We start from the raw sequence: 18,736 nt of genomic DNA, 5'->3' as shown, positions 1-18,736 counted from the left end.
ATACTTCGCTGGAACGACAAAATATTAAGTATTTAAATGTTTTGGACGCGATAACAGAGCTACAGCTTAGGATTGTTCATGACTAATCTAATGACGTGTGGCTGCTGCTCCTAAATATCTGAAATATTACAACCTGTGATGAATGTTTTTGAATCTACATTTAACAGGATCCACTACACAGAGAGATGCTGTAGGAGCTGGTAGAAGTGTTAGAAAGTCAGACAGTGCCACCACTAGGCCAGTTTTAAAAATGTTCACCTGGAAAATAAAATGCACGGAAAGAATTTTAAATGTGGAACGCATGTATGGCTGTTAACAGTGAAATATGAGAATGCCTAAAGTTTAATTTAATCTTCCAAACACTTCGCTTTTATGTCCCAAAAACACAGAAAGAAGTGATGCAGAGAAACAAACTGAAATCCACACACTGCCTTTAATACTGTACATTTAATACAGATTCCACTTTGGAGATTTATTTATTGATTTTTCTTTATAGATGGTCAATGATAAATCCTTTTTCTTGCCTGATGATTTCCATAAGTTAAGAAGCAAATGTAATAGCATATTTTTCATTTTTCTCTCTCTTTTTGTATTTAAATTAGCTTGGCGCAAAAACAAAAAAAAATCAAACAGTTTGTAGGTCCCATATAAATAGGAATGATATAGAAACAACAAAAAAAAAAAAGTGCAATATCTGAGAATTCCCATCCATTTTAAGAAGCAGAAATACGTGGTTCAATTTGAACTCATTTAACCTCCGAGTTGAGAAGCACATTCCTTAAAGTCCAGTAAACACCGTAGAGCGTCCAGTTCAATTAAAACGGTCCAATTAAGTTAAAAGTGGCGCCAGCTCCTTGAGATCGATACGCCGCCTCATACCAAAACGCTAAAATGTCCTTAAGAATGACAGCTTTACCGCCAATTACCTTAAATTTCAATCCAAATATTGCGTTAGAATTAGCAGGAGCTTGAGAGCGTTCCTTTTCCGTTCCCTTTTTGCAAGTTAAGCAAACCTTGAGGAAAAAAAATAAAAATAAAAAATAAAAAATTGGGTTTGACCGTCATCACTTCCTGCATTTTACACACAAGTTCCCGGGCGAGATTATCTACAGCTGTCACCTAATTCTTGGGTTTGGGTTAGACCTCAAAGAAATAATATAAAAAGATTCGACTAGATAGGAATCTTGATGCCTCACCACGTTTCTTACACGTTCGCCTCGTGTGGTTCTGATATGAGTGTGTGTCTGAGTGTTTATCTGACGTGTTCTCTGGCCGATGGGTTCAGGGCTGACGGCGCTCCCTCTTGGTGAGCAGGTAACACTGGATGGTTCTCAGGCGATCCTTGGCGGGGGCGAACTCTGGCTGCAGCTTCAAGGTGGACTCGTACCAGCGCATGGCTTTCTCAAACTCCTCCTGTTGACAAAAAAATAAAAATAATAAAAGACTTCCTTCACTTTCTGAGCAGTCGGCCAGCAGGAGAGAACACACACGGGGGAGTGTTTGGTTGTACCATTGCGATGTAGACGTTGGCGAGGGTAAAGTGGTTCACGACAAAGTGCGGGGCGATCTCCACGGCCATACGGGCCACCGTGAGGGCGTCCTCCCATAACCGAGCGTTCTGGAAGATGTTGGCCAGGCTGATGAGCGGCACATCCTGGTTGGAGATTCAGGAGGAAATAAAAACGACACGGATTAGTTTTTTCTTTTTTTTTAAGTTATTTTTTTGGCCTTTGTGCCTTTACCGGATAGTGTTCGTGAGAGAGAGAGACAGGAAAGTAGGGGAGAAGACATGTGGGAAAGGGTCATGAGCGGGATTCAAACTCATGACCTCCACATTGGGATTGTAGCCCTGCACATGGGATGCCAGCTCAACCAGGTGAGCTACAGTGGCGCCCCACGGATTAGTTTTGAAGTTTGAAACCTAACCAGATGTGTTAACTGCTCTGGTGTGACGTGCCTTCATGTGATGGGGGGCGTAGTTGAGCGCCTGTCGCAGGCAGTCGATGGCTCTCTTGCCTTGACCTTTCACCCTCCAGTACAGAGCAGCCATGCTGGATAACACCCAGGACGTCTGATTCTGCAGGTTTACAGATTAGGGAAGAGAGGAGGAAAAAAAAAAAAGAGGCATAAGTGAAATGTAATGAGCAGAGTGTTACTAGTGTTGTAGTCAGGTGTGAAAACAGCTGCCTCTTATGACACTTTATTCACAAAATGATGTGTTACAGACAACTACTGCAGTAAAACAGCAGAGAAGTGGCTCGTTGTAGCTTCAAGTTGGGGAAAATCCAATGCAAACATATTCTACATCACAATTAGAAGAGCAGACCACGAGATCAGGGTTTGGCCGGCCGATGCTACATCAGCACACATGAAACTGAGCCGTCTGTCGTGTCAAAGAGACGTACAATAGTTTTAATGTGCTGCTGCCTTTACTCCTCGTCCTCACAGGGGGAAACCAGGTGTTTAATGTGATCATTGGGGGAAACTCTTTATTTCATGAAGCTCAGACGAGACAAACTGAACCAACAGAAGTGAACGAGTTAGTGAGTGAAACCGAATGGGCTCCGAATAGCTCCGGAAAGACAGCAGGATTGTTTTCTGACCATTTCAAACATGTGCTGTACATAAACATTATCTTACTGTAGCATGTTAACAGCTTTCAGGATGAAACAACTAAAAAAAAAAATTGACTCCAGGCTGTAAATATTCTCTGATGAAGATATTTGCTGTTATATTCGAGATGATCCAAACATTTCTCTTCAACGGTCTTGAATCACTCACCTTCTCCAGGACTTTAGCAATACGTGTGCCCACCTGCTCGAAGGACTGAGGGGAGAACTTATCTTTGCCGAGGTTCTGCAGGACCTGTGGGTTTTGACAAAAGGAGACACTATTAACTAAAAGGTGTGGCTTCTCTGATAAGCTAATAGCACTATTATGATAGTCAATTAAACGATGATCTCGCTCTGTCCTTGGGCGTGCATTCTCTACATCTGTTCCACGTTCTTCAATCAACCCATGACCATCTAGTCCAGTTGTTTGGGTGTTTTTGTGTTGCCTAGTTTGAGTTCTTACTTCTACAATTCAACAGGCAAGTTGCATAAATTCTGTTCTTTATGGAACTCAAACTCCTTTGAATGAGAGTACTGGAATTTGCACATTAGTTCAGATGTGAATCTGCGTATTTTCTATGTGTGTGTGTGTGTGTTGCAGCCCTGTTACAGGAACCCCACGTTTTCAGGCTCACACCGTTTGCATTTTAAATCCTCGTAACTCGCCGCTCCTACCTCGCGCAGCTGGCTCTCCCCGGTGTAGTGGATGGCGGCGCGGTTGGCCACCCCAGCCAGGTGGTCCAGGGTGTGCATACTGGCAGCTAGGTTGGCGTTGCATAAAGGTTCGGCCGCTGGCTCCTGGAGCGGAGTGGCAAAGTCTATGTGCTCTGTGATGCTGGAGAGAAGCAGTGAAGTGGGATGTAAAAATTACACATAAAAGACTGGAAAAAACTGTCTGCACTGAACTTTGGTTGTTGACATTTTCCAGAACTACAGTAGAAATGATGCAGCGACGTTTTCTTTTTTAATTTGTTGTTTTTTCTTGCAAGCGTCCGAGATGTAGCAACGACACACACAGACCCTCTGTTAAACTCTCTGTAGCTTGGATTTAGGACATATAACACAGCCTTACTCAATGTTCTTGGCAGAAACAGCCAACCACGTGCTCGCTACAGTGGTGAGGTCCACCCTCCGAGTCCGCTGGCACTCCTCCGGCCCGGGCCAACCGAGACTTGTGTAGTCTCTCCAGCGACCTGCCCAAAAAAAACCACAAAGACATTTAATTTAATCAGTTGCTTTTTCTCTGTTCACGCTGTCAGGAAATACACTGCAGGTGTGTGTGGTACCTGAAGGACCGGGCGACGGGATGGTCGGACCGCTGATCTCCAACACAGAGTGGCCTGCAGGCAGCGACTCCCCGTTCTGGCCGTCATCAGAGACGCTTTCTGACCCGTCCACCTTCGCCTTCCTGACCCGCTTCACCTGGAAGGTGATCTGAGGACCGACAACGAAAAGCACTCAGATCAAATACACTGTGAACAGTTTGGTCCCAATCAGCCCCACCCATCCACTGAACCCTCTGAACAGATTTTGGGTGCTTTCTGCTCAATTTTTAATCACTGTGGGCTCATTTTTCTTGGCAATATAAATTCCTACACGTCTACAGAAACAGCACAACCAGGACCACAAAGGCTACACAATTCTTTTATGTAGCATAACAAAGCTTTAATGCTATAAATCATTAAAAAACTGAATATCTTGGATTATTTCTGTTCCAAAAATTGGAAAAATCTGGACAACATTGACAAAGTCCCTCCAGATAATCTAAATACTAGGTGATCAAATTATTTCATTTTTCTGCCGTCATTTTTAATTGGTCTCTCTACTTGTGGACTACAAGTTATGTGTGAACACAGCCTGCAGTTCAGCCAAAAAGTCCCTGAATTTCTGTCACTCAACTGCTGGTAGTTGGTGACGGCTGTTTGGTCATGCCAAGGAGTAGAATTTTTACTTTTTTACAGATTCTGGATTAAAAATCAGTTTATTCTCAGCAAATTTGTAAATGAGACGTGTAGAATGAAGTAATTTTGATAAAATATCACAGCTTTAAGTAGGTAAGAACCACCAAAAAGTTGTAAATAGGATAGTTCTTTCTGTTTTTACAGCTTCTTGCTATGATATATGATGTAATTTTGGCGCCAGAAGGTTCAGAGGGTTAAACTCTGTTATATAAAGGTGGAGCTTCCTCACTCACCCACTCTGCTCCCTCGTCATCCTCACAGTTTCCGAAACACGGCCCGCTGCCGGCTCGGGCCCCCATGACCCGGTCGTTCTTCAGCACCCGGATGCCCCTCAGGTCCCCTCGTTTCCCTCCGACGTCCAGCGCTCCCTCGAACGCTCCCATCAGGTCCTCCTTCAGCTGCCACTCCTCCTCCTTCTCCACTCCTCCTTCTCCGAACGAAGCCGTCATCTTTGGCGTTCCCGAGGCAGACGGAGACGCCTGCTGCTGTCCGGCCGCCTCGCCTGAGCCGTTGCTGTCCAGGATCACCTCTGCGGGGCAACGGGTATGAAAGGAGCGAATTAGAGCGATGCTGAGCTACAGGAGCAAAAACACACCACCTAGCGGCTGCACACTGTCAGAGAAGAAACTGATGCAGTTCATTGTTAGTTATATTTTGTCAGTGAACTTTAGGAAATAAATCTTTACAGGAGACCACTGAGTTAATAAAGTACATTCAACTCCAGACACCTTGATGAAAGTATTGGAATTGAAGTGAACATGAATTCCTGAATGATTTCTTTGGACCTTACAGTCATTGCTACAGTGCTGAGAAAATCACTTCTTGACTGTTTGAGTGCGTCACTAATTCAGATTCTTACTCTCAAAGAGCAAGGTGTCCTCCATGGCGGAAAGCGCTGGAGCGTCCTGCTTCTCCTCGCTGCCCTCCCATTCCTCCAGCTGTATGCCCAGGTCCTCCTCGGCCATGCAGGCGGCACCGTCTGGATCAACACAAAGTTACCTTCACTTACTCCTACAAACCGTCACACACTAGAACCATCAATAGATTGAAAAAAGAGAACAATTACATTATGTAAAAATCGCACTGTTGTGAATAATTAAAACATATATATATATATATTTTATCTTCATTATGACATTTTTGTGAATCGAGAAATATTTTGCACGTTAGTCAACTTATTGAACAAAATTGTGAAAAAGCAAACCGCACTTTCTCCACTTATGTAAGTCATTGTGCTCATCATGTTGCTGCAGATGAGTTAACAGAGAAGTTAGGATTGTAAAGTTAAAGTCGCCGTTATAGAGGCTGAGTTGACGCTGAGATGCTCCTCCTGAATGACGCGCTGGTGAATCGAAGAGACAAAAACTTGCCGTTAAACACTTTGTCGTCTTGTTTGCTTTTGTCACAATTAATTCTGAACGTGTTTCTTAACAAATTACAAACAAATATTTACAGATCCAGCGACTACTGCAGCAACCTGCGATCAAAACACTTAACCTTCCAGGTGGAATACCTGACGAGACAATTATTAGCTCTCATTTACTGACCTGAGCACTAATTATTTAATGCACGTTACGCACTAATAATCCCTCTTTGCCTTAAAGTAGTTTCACCGTAAAACCCCGCCTGTCTAGATTATCATGAATGAAACTAAAGCACGACAGATTCTGCATTTTCTCTCTGGAAACGACTCCAGAACAGAAACGGATGCATTTCATATTTCGATGCGCAGCAGCCGTGTTTGTTTTCTGAAACAATCGAATCAGTCCTTCTGGCTTCGACGTCTCTGCACTCTGCTGACTCCATTGACTGTCTCAGTTTACTCTGGCAAAGCTCAGATTTGTTTTCAACTTGAGAAACTTGCGCTATTGTTGCATCTCTCTTTGTTGCACTGGTAGATTGGTACACTGATTATAACAGCTTGACAAGGTAAAGCTGTGGAATTTTTGTGTGATGTCACTTTCTATTTGATGTTAACGCAGGTCCTTCCTTGGTAGCTGTTTATTTATCTGGTGTGCGCTCAAGTGTTTGCATGTAAGAAACAAACCCAACACGAGGAGCCACAGGAAGCAATAAGTAGACAGTGGTGGTATTAATGCAACTTGTTTTCCTGCAGCAACAGCCCAAACAGGATCAAGAATGTGGGCGCAGCTGCAGCCATCACAGAATTAAATATGATAAAAGTTTATTTTTTTTGGTATATTTCAACCTTTACCCAAACTCAAGGTGGGTGGGTGTGTGTGTGTTTTGTAAGTGCTCGTGACCTCATGTACTCGGTGTACTTTATGGGAGCAATATTTAGCTTTAGAGAGTAAAAATATAGTCCCGTCTAAATTTGGCATCAGCTATTTTCTGCAGCTTAAATTATTGAGTGGCAAAATTTCTCCACTTCAAAGCACTTTTCTCTTCACTCCCACTCATATGAATAAAGGAAAGGTGCAGTTTTTCTGTTCGCAGCAGATACAACTCAGGTTTTTTTTGTTGGTTTTTTTTCTTTTACAGCAGCTCTTGCAGCTTCAAGGGACAAGGTGCGGGATTTGTCGGTGTGAGGCCCACGGCGAACTTTCAGTTTAATCCAGCCTAACTGGTAGAGCTGGGAAATACAGAAAAATATATTTGCAAGCTTTGAAGAGTTTGCTTTAAAGGCGACTTAAAAAAAAAAACATTTTCTGTTTTTTCTATTTCTAATAAATGCCATAGCTGTACATGTCCAAATGTATATTCATCATGCCTTGTACATTGTCTTCATTATATCTTTGTTTTTAGTCTTATTGTGCTTCCTATTGAAAGCGGTGCTATTGTGCTTCCTCCATGCCTCACCTGTGTGTAGCTGCTGTAACAGGTAGCTTTCACCACTTAGGGATCAATAAAGTTTATCTTATCTTATCGTATTTGTTGAGTAATACACACATTCTTACATTAAACAATTGTGGAGATGTTTAGTCATGTTTTAAACAAAATTAAGCAAAAATACGCACATTTGAGGCGACAGATTCTACCTAAGCGACTGCTTTACACTGTAGTGTGTTACACTAAAGTCATGAAGGCAAATGAAAATAGGAAACACAACACTTATATTGTGCTTTTTTTTTAACCTTAGGAAGGTTCTACGAAGCGATTTTCGATGTGTATCTCATTCACTCACTAACACTAATGATGGCACAGTTGCCATGCAAGATGCTCGTCTGAAATCAGGAGATTGAGTACATTATTATATATAAACTGCAATACGAAACAAATATGAGCCAAGGTTTAGTTCCTACAGTCTGTCAACCTGTGTGACACACAGCTCAGATTTAGATGAAGCTTCAGGGACTGATGTTTACGACTGTTTTGTCTATTTTTGTGAAGAGATTAACCATTAATGACGCCTACATTTAATAAAACTGTAGACACTTTGGGTACTCCTGCAGCTTTAAACCTGCACAATTTTGCAGTTTCTAGTTCAGCTGAAGCCTACAGCATAATTTGAGTTTGCTTTTAAAAGGAAAAATATATAAATGCATACACAAATACAGCAAAATGATCCTGTGTGTGTTTGGTTTACTCACCTGGGCAGGGCTGTCGGTGTGACAGATTGTAAAGGAAGGGGTAGAACTGGAGACAACGCAGCAGAGGGAGGCTGGCGCGACATTGTTCGCAGCCGGCAAAGGAGGCGAAGGAAGAGGAGGAGGAAAGGGCCGTCACCAGGATGTGGCGGAACGAGGCCAGAGCACCTGTCACATTGCCCTGGGCCAACTGCACGCTCACCAGGCTGAGCAGGGTGTGAGGCTGGGGGAGGAAGACAAAGCAAAGCCACACAGGGTAGCATTAGCTGATGGGTAGCATATGTGAGCTTTAGCAGACACGTGTACATCCCACACAGATAAACAGACAAAACTGCATTTTTCTAAACATTTCAGCAGCTTGTGGTGAATAAGATAAATCATTTATTATTATATATACGCTCTACCGAGTTATCACACAATTCTACCTGTGGTTCCTGGGTTGGTGCATCATCAGCATTCACTGCATGCACACACCCCTTTTTACCTCGACAACTCCCCGTTTTGTTCGAGGCTTGATTTAACAAGATGTTGGAAATGTTCCTTATCGATTTTAGTCCATGCTGACTCGATAGCATCTTGCAGATCCTGCACATTTTTATTTTTTTTTTTTGGGCACGCACGCTCGTGCTTTAAATTTTCCCAAGGTAGTCCTTGTGGGGAATCTGTAGGCCACGGGAGAAGGCTGAATTCATATGTTCCTGGAAGCACCTACAGATGATGAATGCTTCTGTGACACAGCGCAATATACTGCTGGACTGAGAGAGTGTACAGTATGTGGCCATTAAAAAACTGCATTTAGTCAGCAGAGTTTGTGCATGACGTGGCATTAAAATGTTGCTTAACTGGTACTATCTAAACGAGTGTGGCTTCTAATGACTCTGGACCTTTAATTTAGTCTAATACTGTGTGGCATGATGGGAGAATGTTTGTCATTTAACCTCATGTACAAGTTTATATTTTATGCTAACACACAGAAAAAGCATGAGGAGCGTAAGATGACTCCACTGGCCTTATTAGGGTTTATTTGATCCAGGTACATCACTATTAATATTGGTAACAACTTTTGGGCCTTGGCTGTTCCAAGGAGCTACTTGTTTGTAAGTTTAGAGCACAGGTAACCACAAGTTTTCAACCCTTGAATGCTGAGGCCCTGCAGGTTTTCTATCAATGTGCGTTTACCTCTGAGGCGTTGAGCGCCAGTGCGTGCTCCAGCAGCGTTTGTGCGTTGGTGGTCAAGCCGTAGTGCAGCAGCAGGTTAGCAGCGTTGGTGAGGGGCAAGTGGCGATGGGAAGGCGGAGTCAAGCTCAACGCCTGGCGCAGGAACTGCAGGGCGCGGCTGCCGTTGCCTTTGGCCCTCCAGAATAAAGCTGCCTCGTTGTAGACCTGCCAGCGCGGTATAGAGTCCTGTGTAGGCAAACAAACTACTGTTAGCTCTTAAAACAAATTAAGATAGAAAGAGATGTCATCAAATCTGAGATGCATGAAATCTAATCTATCACTGGCTTAGTAAAGGGTAATTCACTCTCTACAGATTTAGACATTCAAGCGTTTTTCCACCAGGTAATAAGATTTATTAGAAAAGTGAGGATCTCTCTTACTTGTTTCACAGCCTGAGCTATTCTCTGGCCAATTTGCTCCAGAGTCCATCCTCCGCTGCGTAACTGCAGAATCTGTAAACACACACACACACGATTTCATATTCTTCTGCACAAACACAGACATGCAGAGTGAAAGTATGTTTACGGCTGCAAACAGACTGCATGTGTAATAGGTTCACAGTCCTAATTTTACTATGCAAGTATCTCTGTGAGACGCATAAACAAACGGGCAGACAGATACCTCGGAGGCAAACGGATCTGGCAGCTCCTTTTCTTCCAGGGGCCAGTCTAGTGAGGCCGGCAGGAGGGCTGGATACGGTTGGGGGACGGGACTACAGTCTGGTAAAGCTGCTGCCGGAGAAGGAGAGCTGCTGCCGTAGAGGAGAGCTGCCACTGGGCTGAGTAAACACAATTAGAGACATTTCACAAGTCATTTTTATGCTGTAGGTGTTGATGTACAGCTCTGGAAGCGCACGAGTTAGGGATCATTCTGAGGAACGTCAAGCGGGTCATAGCTATGCTGCTACGACATGTACCCACTGACCTGAGGCCCTGTGTTTCAGCTGGAAGGTAGTAAGTCGGCAGCAGGTGAGCAGGGGGGACACTTGGATATTCACGGGCACAGTCGTCCCTCTGAGGCCACAACATCCTCTGAATGTCCTGAAGCAAAAACACAGGGTTCTCCAAAACTACACCACGGTCTAATGTCCTGGTTATCATGAGCAAAACAAACGTTTCAGATGGACTAATTACATCTTCCAGGCATTTGTGATCTTTCAATTACAACATAGCTTTGGAAATAATTATTAGTTTCCTGCATCTTCCTTTGTGGCTCTCGGTGAAGTCATGCTGCATTTTCATCTTAAGGTCGCAACTGTTTTGGTGTTTCTAAGCCGGTTAGCGACGGCTCTCTCGCTGTGTTCTTCTTCATACAGACGGCTGGCTACTTGTCATCTCGTAAATCTCTTCTTTTAGGCGTTGTTGATTGATAATCTGTTGACTTCACATAAAGTTTTCAGCCATCTACAGTTTCCCTACATCATGCTTTATACAAAAATTAAAGCAAGTATTGAATTATGAGAACACTTTATGTCTTTTAGAGGATGCTGTAATTGTTCAACTCCTACGATAAATCAAAACTCTCAACGCTAAAGGCCTGTTGTGACGACTGTTAAATAAAATAACAGATTGTCTAATAATTATTTACAAAGATGTAGTTATAACTACTCAAATGATGTGCTTGTTGTTGATTTTTTTTGGGACTCTGCACACATTTATTTGAAAGATCAGCATTTCTGGTTTTGGTTTCCTGCCTGTGTGTAATCCTGGTGGCCGCCCCAGAGGGCAGCAGCAGGGTCCTGGTCCCCGGACACAGAGGGATGGAGTTGGGGGTTCGCCGCTGTCTGGTTTGAGTTGCGCTCCGACACTAGCGCCACGCTGGATGCCACCGACACCTCCTCTCCAAACTATGAACAGAGTGAGAAGGTCACGGGAAATACAACAAAGTGAAAGTAAATAAAAACCCTTGATTGAACAAACGTGTCCTAATACTTGACTGGTACTGTATTGTCCTACACTGTAACACCCCAAAGACTCACTTGAACGTAGTGGACGTGTTCGAACAGATCGCCCCGGTGGTAGCGCACGGGCAGGTCAAAGGGGCAGTAGAGGCTGCGCTGCTGCTGCTGCTGCTGACCCAGCCGACACATCTGATGGTTCCCTGAAACATATACGACACACGGCACTCAGCTGCTGCTCTACGCTGCAGATTCGACCAATATGCACGGAGATTAAAGCAGGTATAACGTGACAACACATCTTTTCCAACACCTCGCGCTGTAAACTTGCTGACTCATGAGTTCCGTACAGTCACACTTATCTGTGCTCCGCAGCGTTGCTACTTCTGCTTTGTGAGGCCAACACATAAACTCTGTCCTCCTCAGGATTGATACACATCACTTCACTTTCTATTTCATAATAATGAAAAAAAAAAGCTTTTCTCTAGTATCACAACAAGTCGCCAAATTATTTCCTGAGCAGCAAAAGCAATTAACTTCAGTTATGAATTTAATATACTGTATAAACAACCCAGAAAGAAAGACGTAATCAACTGAACTAAGGGATTACACTACTTGCACAATTGTTCCATCATGTTCTGGTCTAGTTACTGTGCATGGCAACCCACCAAGTTGGGCTTCTTTGGCCATCTGGGTTTCGTGGATAATGTTGCGCAGGATTTGCTCTTCCTGCAGCAGCTTGTGTTTGTCCAGTGCCTCCTGCTGGCGAAGGTAGTGGTCGTGCTGCTTCTGGTACTCCTTCAGCTCATTCAGCGTCCGCTGCAGGGATCTATAAATACGGGGAAATGAGGAAGGGAAATAAAGGACAGTTGGCAGACATGCATAGCAGGGTATCTGCAAAAAAAAAAAAAATCCTCTCTGTGCTGTGTCAGCTCTGGCTAGTTTTCTTTTGGGTCTAAGTGGAGTGACTGTGATAAATAAAAAACCTGTACCTCTCAATACGGTTTCATGAAATCCTAAACCAACCGATCATTGTTTAGAACAGTTCCAGGTATTCTAAACTGATTATCAGCTTACAAGCCCATTTGTGCAGAAAAAGAAAGAGAAAACAGAATGGAATAAGCGTATACTGCTGAGCTCAGAGTTATTGTTTGTGTCTCTCAGTTGGCTACAAGACACACTGCTTGGAAATGTCTTGATACGACAGCGACTCTCCTACCTTTATGTAATTTTTTGATTTTGTGTGCAGTATTCGGTAACTCAGTGGAAAAAAAAAACCTGAAAAGTGTGTGTGTGTGTTTCGAGTGCTTGCCTACCTGTGCTGGGCTTCCAGGCGCTGCTCCAGCTTTTGCTGACAGAGCACTGCGTGTTTCCTCCTCAGGGCCTGCTCAAAGCCTGGCTGGGCCTGCAGTGCCTGCTCGTAGCAGAGGACCGAGTGGTTGTATTCCCCAAGCATCTGCTCGGACGGCAACAGAAGAGGAGGAACAAAGACCACGGATACAGCAGAGGTCAAACTCTCATTTGTTTCAAGTAGAAATCAAGCTGTGACAACAACAAAACAATAAACAGACTAAAAATATGTACAAAGTAGTACACATTGGCATAAAGCTCCGGGGACTCCGATAGAAGCGCTAAATAAAAATGAGTTTGGTAAAATGCTGGAGATTTAATTAAGTCCCCTGGCAACTATTATCATTCTTTTACAGGTCTTGGCTGTTAACAGACTTTCCTTAAATATTGACCAGTAAGAAAAGACACTGCTGACGGCCGAATTCTGTCTCTCCCTGAAACTGCACATTTTGAGATAGCACAAAAAAAAAAAAATCGATAAAGGTGCCACAAGGGTAGATACACATCATTTTCTTCCGTCTCAACTGTAGATACAGCAGCAAAAAGTTGTATCCAGTGTTTCCCCCACACAGCCTTGACTTGGGAGGGTTGTCCAGGTATATTTACACCAGTTATTATTTTTATTTTTCACTCGTCCAAGGCAACAACTCCAGTGTTTACTATGGACTGACCACCACATATTGTTTTCCTATTTTTTCACCATTCAAAATGAGCAAAAATGATTTCATAGTAGAGCTGCAGCCCACTGTCACTGTCTGTCTCTTTCACAAACATATTGACAATTAAACGGATCTGCTGTAACAGTCTCTCCTCTTCGTGCACACTCATAATCAAAACATGTGCGGGAGGAAGGATTATTTTTGGCTTTCCCCCGTAGAAAACATGCCTGGCTGAACTCCTGAACAGGCTCAAACTGGACTGTTAGTTTCATAAACACTCCTGCATAAATTGGCTAAAACCTGAAGCTTTCAAGTTGACCCTGATAAACTATATCCTCTTAAAACAATATTGTCAATCTGAGAGAGCCAACGCTTTAATTAATTTATCAGCAAGCATGTAAAGGAGCTTTGTGCCACTCTTTCAGATCTGTGGCTCACTTCATTATCGTTCTGCTACGGGGGAAAAACACGAGGATACAGCGATGGTGGGTCCTCAAAATAGTGAAATGTTTTGCTGGAACATTTGCACGTATGGAGCCAAAAACTCATAAACTTACTGGAAAAAAAAAATCTAGCAGCGCAGCTTAACTGCACGATGCAAATTTCCTACAAAACCTGGAATTGTTAGTGCACTAGGTTGCTAGCCTGTGGCTCCTTGTTGTTTCCTGAAGTCAGGTGGATTTTGAAAACGGGAAGGAGAATGGAGATACGATAACCTGACATCCGGTGGATCAGACTGAGGAAGTAACAACTGTGGTACTGATAAGGTGTTTGCTCTCATAGCTGCCAGTTAGTCTTTACTTTCCAGACTGACTCTTTAGTTATGAGTTGAGGCAGAGAAAAACTATTTCAACATCTCATGAAGCAGGCCTTTATGTTTTCCTTGGACAGCAAACACCTGCGTGACATTTGGATTATTGTTATACTAACATTTGGGCTTGTCTATAGACTCTGATCACCCCAGTTGGCACGCACTTCACAGCGGCTGCCTGGCAGCATTACTTCCTTATATAGGGCATTTGCATCATTTAATAATTAATTAAGAATGCATGTGTGTTGCTTGTGCAAATGCCTACCACACCCTATCAGCGAGTGCCACGGAAAGAAGCAGATTCTTTTTATGGCAGTTGCTGAATTTGTATGCACGAACAAGTAGACAGCAAAAAAGAGAAAATTAAATCATTCATCCAAAGCATGCTGCTCTACCACTGAATAATTTCACTACCAAACTGTTCCATGATCGACCACCAAAGTCTGAAAACTATTCAGCTTACGTACATCTATTTTTAGAGTATACTGTACGGCTAAATTCAGGAAACAATAGGTCGTGATGGAACACTAAACGACTGACTAGATGTAAAGCCTGAGGTTTAAATAGTTTTACCGCAGTGGACCGACTTCTCTTCAACTTACAGCATAAATGTTGCCTAAGGTGTAGTGGCTGGTGAAGAGATCTGAGGTAAGGTCGAGGGCAGCGTGGGCGAGAATCGCAGCATCTGCTGAGAAATGGGCGCGGTGCAGGATGTTGGCCATGTTGACCAGGGCTACATCCTTATGCGGCCTGCAAGAACACACAAACACACCTGTGAGCGGTCTCACGCAGCAAAAACAGGACATTAGTGCAGAAGCCTCCTGACCGGCCTTGACCGTACCTTGGGGAGAAATGTAGGGCGCGCACCACACAGTCCACCGCCCTCTGAGGCTCGTTCTTCATACGCCAGTAAAAGGACGCCATGTTGTACAGCACCCAGGACGACGAGTTCTGGAAGCATAAAGTCATTTTTTTTTGTAAATGTCTTCGAAGGACTAACTGCTAACTATTAGGCATCTGTGGAACGCAGTTTTGCTGGAATGGCACTGAATCTCAGTCACAGGTTTCTTAGGGTTCACTGGCTGATCGTCTGAATGTGTCTGGGCTTGTACTGACAGCGACTGTTCCTTCCACATTTCAGTGTCATAAACCTGTGCAGTTTTTAAAAGATGGCTTTTTAGCTGCACAAATTTCTGATGCGGTCCAAGAGCCAGATAAATACGTGCACACACGCGTATATATACTCATGTATGTACTTAAAAACCCAAAATTCTGTCCGGCATTAGCAAATGTTTTGATTGTTCATTCCATATGAGACATGGCTATTTGTACATTTCAGAGAGCCCTTACCCTCAGTAAGCCTTGATGGATGCGATGGCCCACTTCGTCGACACTGCGACCCAGCTTATGAGACAATGAACTAAAAATGGGATCCTCCTTCGAAAGAATTGGAGAGGTCAAGTTTGCCCTCTCCTGCACACCCTAGAACAGACAAAACATAGGAGTTAACCGCACGGAATTACAGCATGCGAACACAAAAAGCTAAGTACTGTGTCGTGTACGTAAAAAGCAGCACGCCCCTTGGCAAACTGAAATTGTGCAGGATTTCACAAGTACACAAACAGCACATCAACTTCCACAGCACATACTTTCTCTGTCGCTGTATACAAACAAATACGATGCGCCAGTGACCACCCACACTGAACCAACCTCAAAGAAATGTAGTGAAGGTATCTGGGCATCCCAAAAATATCAGCTTTATTCATTGTTTCTTGGCCCCTAAAACAACAATTCCTTTTAATCTTTACCCAAGGGCCCTGTTTCTAAAATTGTTGTTGGACTAGAATTGAACCCTTAAGATAAAAGCTGTTCTCGAGATGCAGAAACACAGATTACAGCCGCTTGCATATCTCCATAGGGACAATTTTTATTGCCAAATATGGCCACTGAATGTATATGTCTAGATATATGTCTAGATATCTAGCTCAAAGGGAAATTCATCTTTAAATATCATATAATACATAAGGTCAATAAACTGCAAAAAAAAAACAACAAGAAAACAACCACATTCTAAGCTATTCAGGATAAATGTATTGACAAGCAGCTGATTACACTCTGGGTCTTTAGACTGCATTTTCCATCAAGCTCTTGGGGTCATTACTGAAGATAATTACAACACTTGCTTTACTTGCTCTCCAGTGAGTAGCTGATGCTTCAGTAGCCATGTAACCAAACTGATCTAGACGCAGCTGCCTTCGTTTTTATTCAGCTAATTAACAGGAAAAATCTGCAAAGGCGCAAAGAAATGATGACATATCCATACCGTGCAACCAGCCTTGAGAATCAACGTATACATGCTTAGAAATGCATTAACTGTGAGCCCATATTCATTTCCCAATGAATCTGTAAACAGAGCTGCTGCAGAAAAGCATGCCAAACTAAACCATATACGTCTAACGGTGTACCTATATCTGATGAATAAAGCTCATGTAAAGAAGAACTGTAGAAGTGTTCGGTAGTTTGTCTAAACACAGAATTAAGGCCAATTCATGATTATTGCATCCACGTACCGATGTGAACATAAGACCCCCCGTGGATGTTTTTTTAAACGCTACAGCAGCTTGTTACAGATCAGGCTGCAACACAGTGCAAATAACCATCCCTAAGATGTGCTGAAATGCCGTGCAAAAGCCTGCAGCTGGAGTTTGTTGCCCTCCCATCCCAAAGATCAGTGGACACGTAGCGCAGGAATTCTGGAGAATTTGGAACTTCTCACTCTGTGTGGGCACCATTGCATAAATCAAAGCACCTCCAAAGCAATTCAATTACAATTCTTTAAAAGGCAAATTCTAAAAGTGTGAATAACCGCGAATGTCCTTGCACAGCCTCTGCTTAAAACAAGCATTCATTTTGTGCGTTTGCAATCAGAAGCAGAAATGCTTTATGCACACAGTCCACGCAGATCCAGATGGACTCACGCACATTACAGAATTTACATCACGCTCATGGACTCATGCAAAGCACACCTCTACCTCTTAATTACACAGATTTATGCTATCAATTCCAACAAAACTTTCACTAGGTGACAAAAAAAGGAACACTCATGATCCATCTCATTCATTATTAGCCTCTACTCACCCTGAGATGCTGGAAAGCGTGGATACTATAAGGTAGCTCAAACACTTTGGCACAGTCAGGCTTTTCTAGATCTGGAGGCAGAGCAGAGCGGGAATCCACGTAGTCTTCAGGGCTGCAGGGAGGAGAAAAATTGCTTTAACGTGACAATTTCATCATAAATCTGCACACAAACCGTACCTCTGTGATGTAGCTGAGAGACTACAGCATGTATTCTAACAAAAATACACGAGCAAAACATAAAGGCTGGCATGTTTTATTCACAGCCTACCTGATGTCTTTGCTTTCCAAGGAGATATAAGTGCCGTCGTACAGATCCAGGTCTCCCAGGGGAACCTTCGCCATTACGCAGTCTGCATCCTCTTTGTAGTGTCTCTGCTCCAGACCTGTATCTCTGTCCTCATTTTCCTCAATATGAATCTTCTGGGCCACTAGCTGCTTCTGCTCAACAGTTAGCAAAGACAGAAAAAGAGTGAGGACCGCTGAACATAACAATTTGACGCCTGACAGAAAATGCAACAAGGAGTCATAAATACTGCAGACACGGGATGGGTTTTCTTGACACAAAAATAAGACACTGGCACCTCTCGTTTGTCCTGATTCAAACAAAACAAGCTCAATGTACCCACCTCCAGCTTCTTGAGGTAGTTAACACGAGTCTCTTGCCTCATGAAGATTACAACATCGTGTGGATGTTTCAGATTCAAAGGCGAGTCCACCTGAAACGAAAACAGTGCGATAATGACTGACACACTTATCAGTCGCCCTCAATGCAAAACACAGATCCGAGCAGTCGATTAATCAACAGACATGACAGGATCTTACAGCTCTATCTACCCAACTCTTTCTGTCAGATGTGCCAGCTTCTCCAGTCAAACCCTGACACATGTACATTTTCTCTCAAACAGACCAGCAGTCTGTTGGCAGTTGGCACCAACCATGACTGACGTTAAATCTGGCATATTTACAGGCGAATTTTAAGGCAGATGCTCGCATAGACGTGAAATAATTTGGTCATCTTGATCTCGACCTGTCAAACATACAGATAAGGTAACGTTAAGTTAACTACTTTGATTATGCTAGGTGGTTTAGCCAAACAAAATAAAATTTAATGCTGACAGTAGTTTCTCCTTGTGCGCAACGTAACCGAAGCAGGCAAAACGAGCCTTGTCGAGCTCAAATAAATACCCCAACCACGTTAGCAAACAGCGAAACGTAAACGTTGATGCCAAGAAAAAAAACGTTAGCTTCCCAAGCTAGCCACCTAACGTACGCGTTAGCAGGTCAATGAGCTAACTGTCATACTTGTTGTTGGATCTTCCCGTCCTCCGTGACAACCCAGTGGGTCGTAGCTCCGCCGGAGTCCACTATGAGTATGCAGAGAAGGATGAAAAGCTTCCCCTGAAACGCCGCTTTTCGTGAACAGTTGACACGGCAGGGCAAAGACTCAGGACAGATTTTCCTGAGGTCCGCCATTTTTTTCTGTCTCCGTTCGGCTCGGCGGTAGTGACGCACTCCGACCGGAAGGCGGCGCTGTGGCCGCGC

The 18,736-nt window shown here is 43.4% G+C and overlaps 1 protein-coding gene across 1 annotated transcript; it reads right to left on the bottom strand.

Annotated features, from left to right (window-relative positions):
* Nucleotides 1–414: 414 nt before the first annotated feature.
* Nucleotides 415–18,667, bottom strand: LOC103367508 (tetratricopeptide repeat protein 17-like). Its single transcript, XM_008295542.1, has 25 exons — nt 18,497–18,667; nt 17,821–17,910; nt 17,463–17,632; nt 17,195–17,306; nt 15,407–15,538; nt 14,898–15,007; nt 14,659–14,806; nt 12,553–12,692; nt 11,905–12,065; nt 11,318–11,439; nt 11,033–11,185; nt 10,264–10,379; nt 9,961–10,117; nt 9,720–9,791; nt 9,301–9,525; nt 8,125–8,344; nt 5,433–5,552; nt 4,807–5,102; nt 3,899–4,046; nt 3,685–3,805; nt 3,288–3,447; nt 2,782–2,865; nt 1,958–2,077; nt 1,511–1,654; nt 415–1,413 (listed from the first exon to the last, which is right to left on the bottom strand). Exons 1-25 carry the CDS (start codon nt 18,665–18,667, stop codon nt 1,282–1,284), a joined length of 3,624 nt encoding a protein of 1,207 aa, XP_008293764.1. The 3' UTR covers nt 415–1,281.
* Nucleotides 18,668–18,736: the final 69 nt, after the last annotated feature.

Source organism: Stegastes partitus, unplaced genomic scaffold (assembly GCF_000690725.1).
Source record: "Stegastes partitus isolate 25-593 unplaced genomic scaffold, Stegastes_partitus-1.0.2 Scaffold1057, whole genome shotgun sequence".
In the NCBI taxonomy this organism is placed as follows: domain Eukaryota; kingdom Metazoa; phylum Chordata; class Actinopteri; family Pomacentridae; genus Stegastes; species Stegastes partitus.
This window is presented reverse-complemented; position numbering and strand designations above follow the sequence as displayed.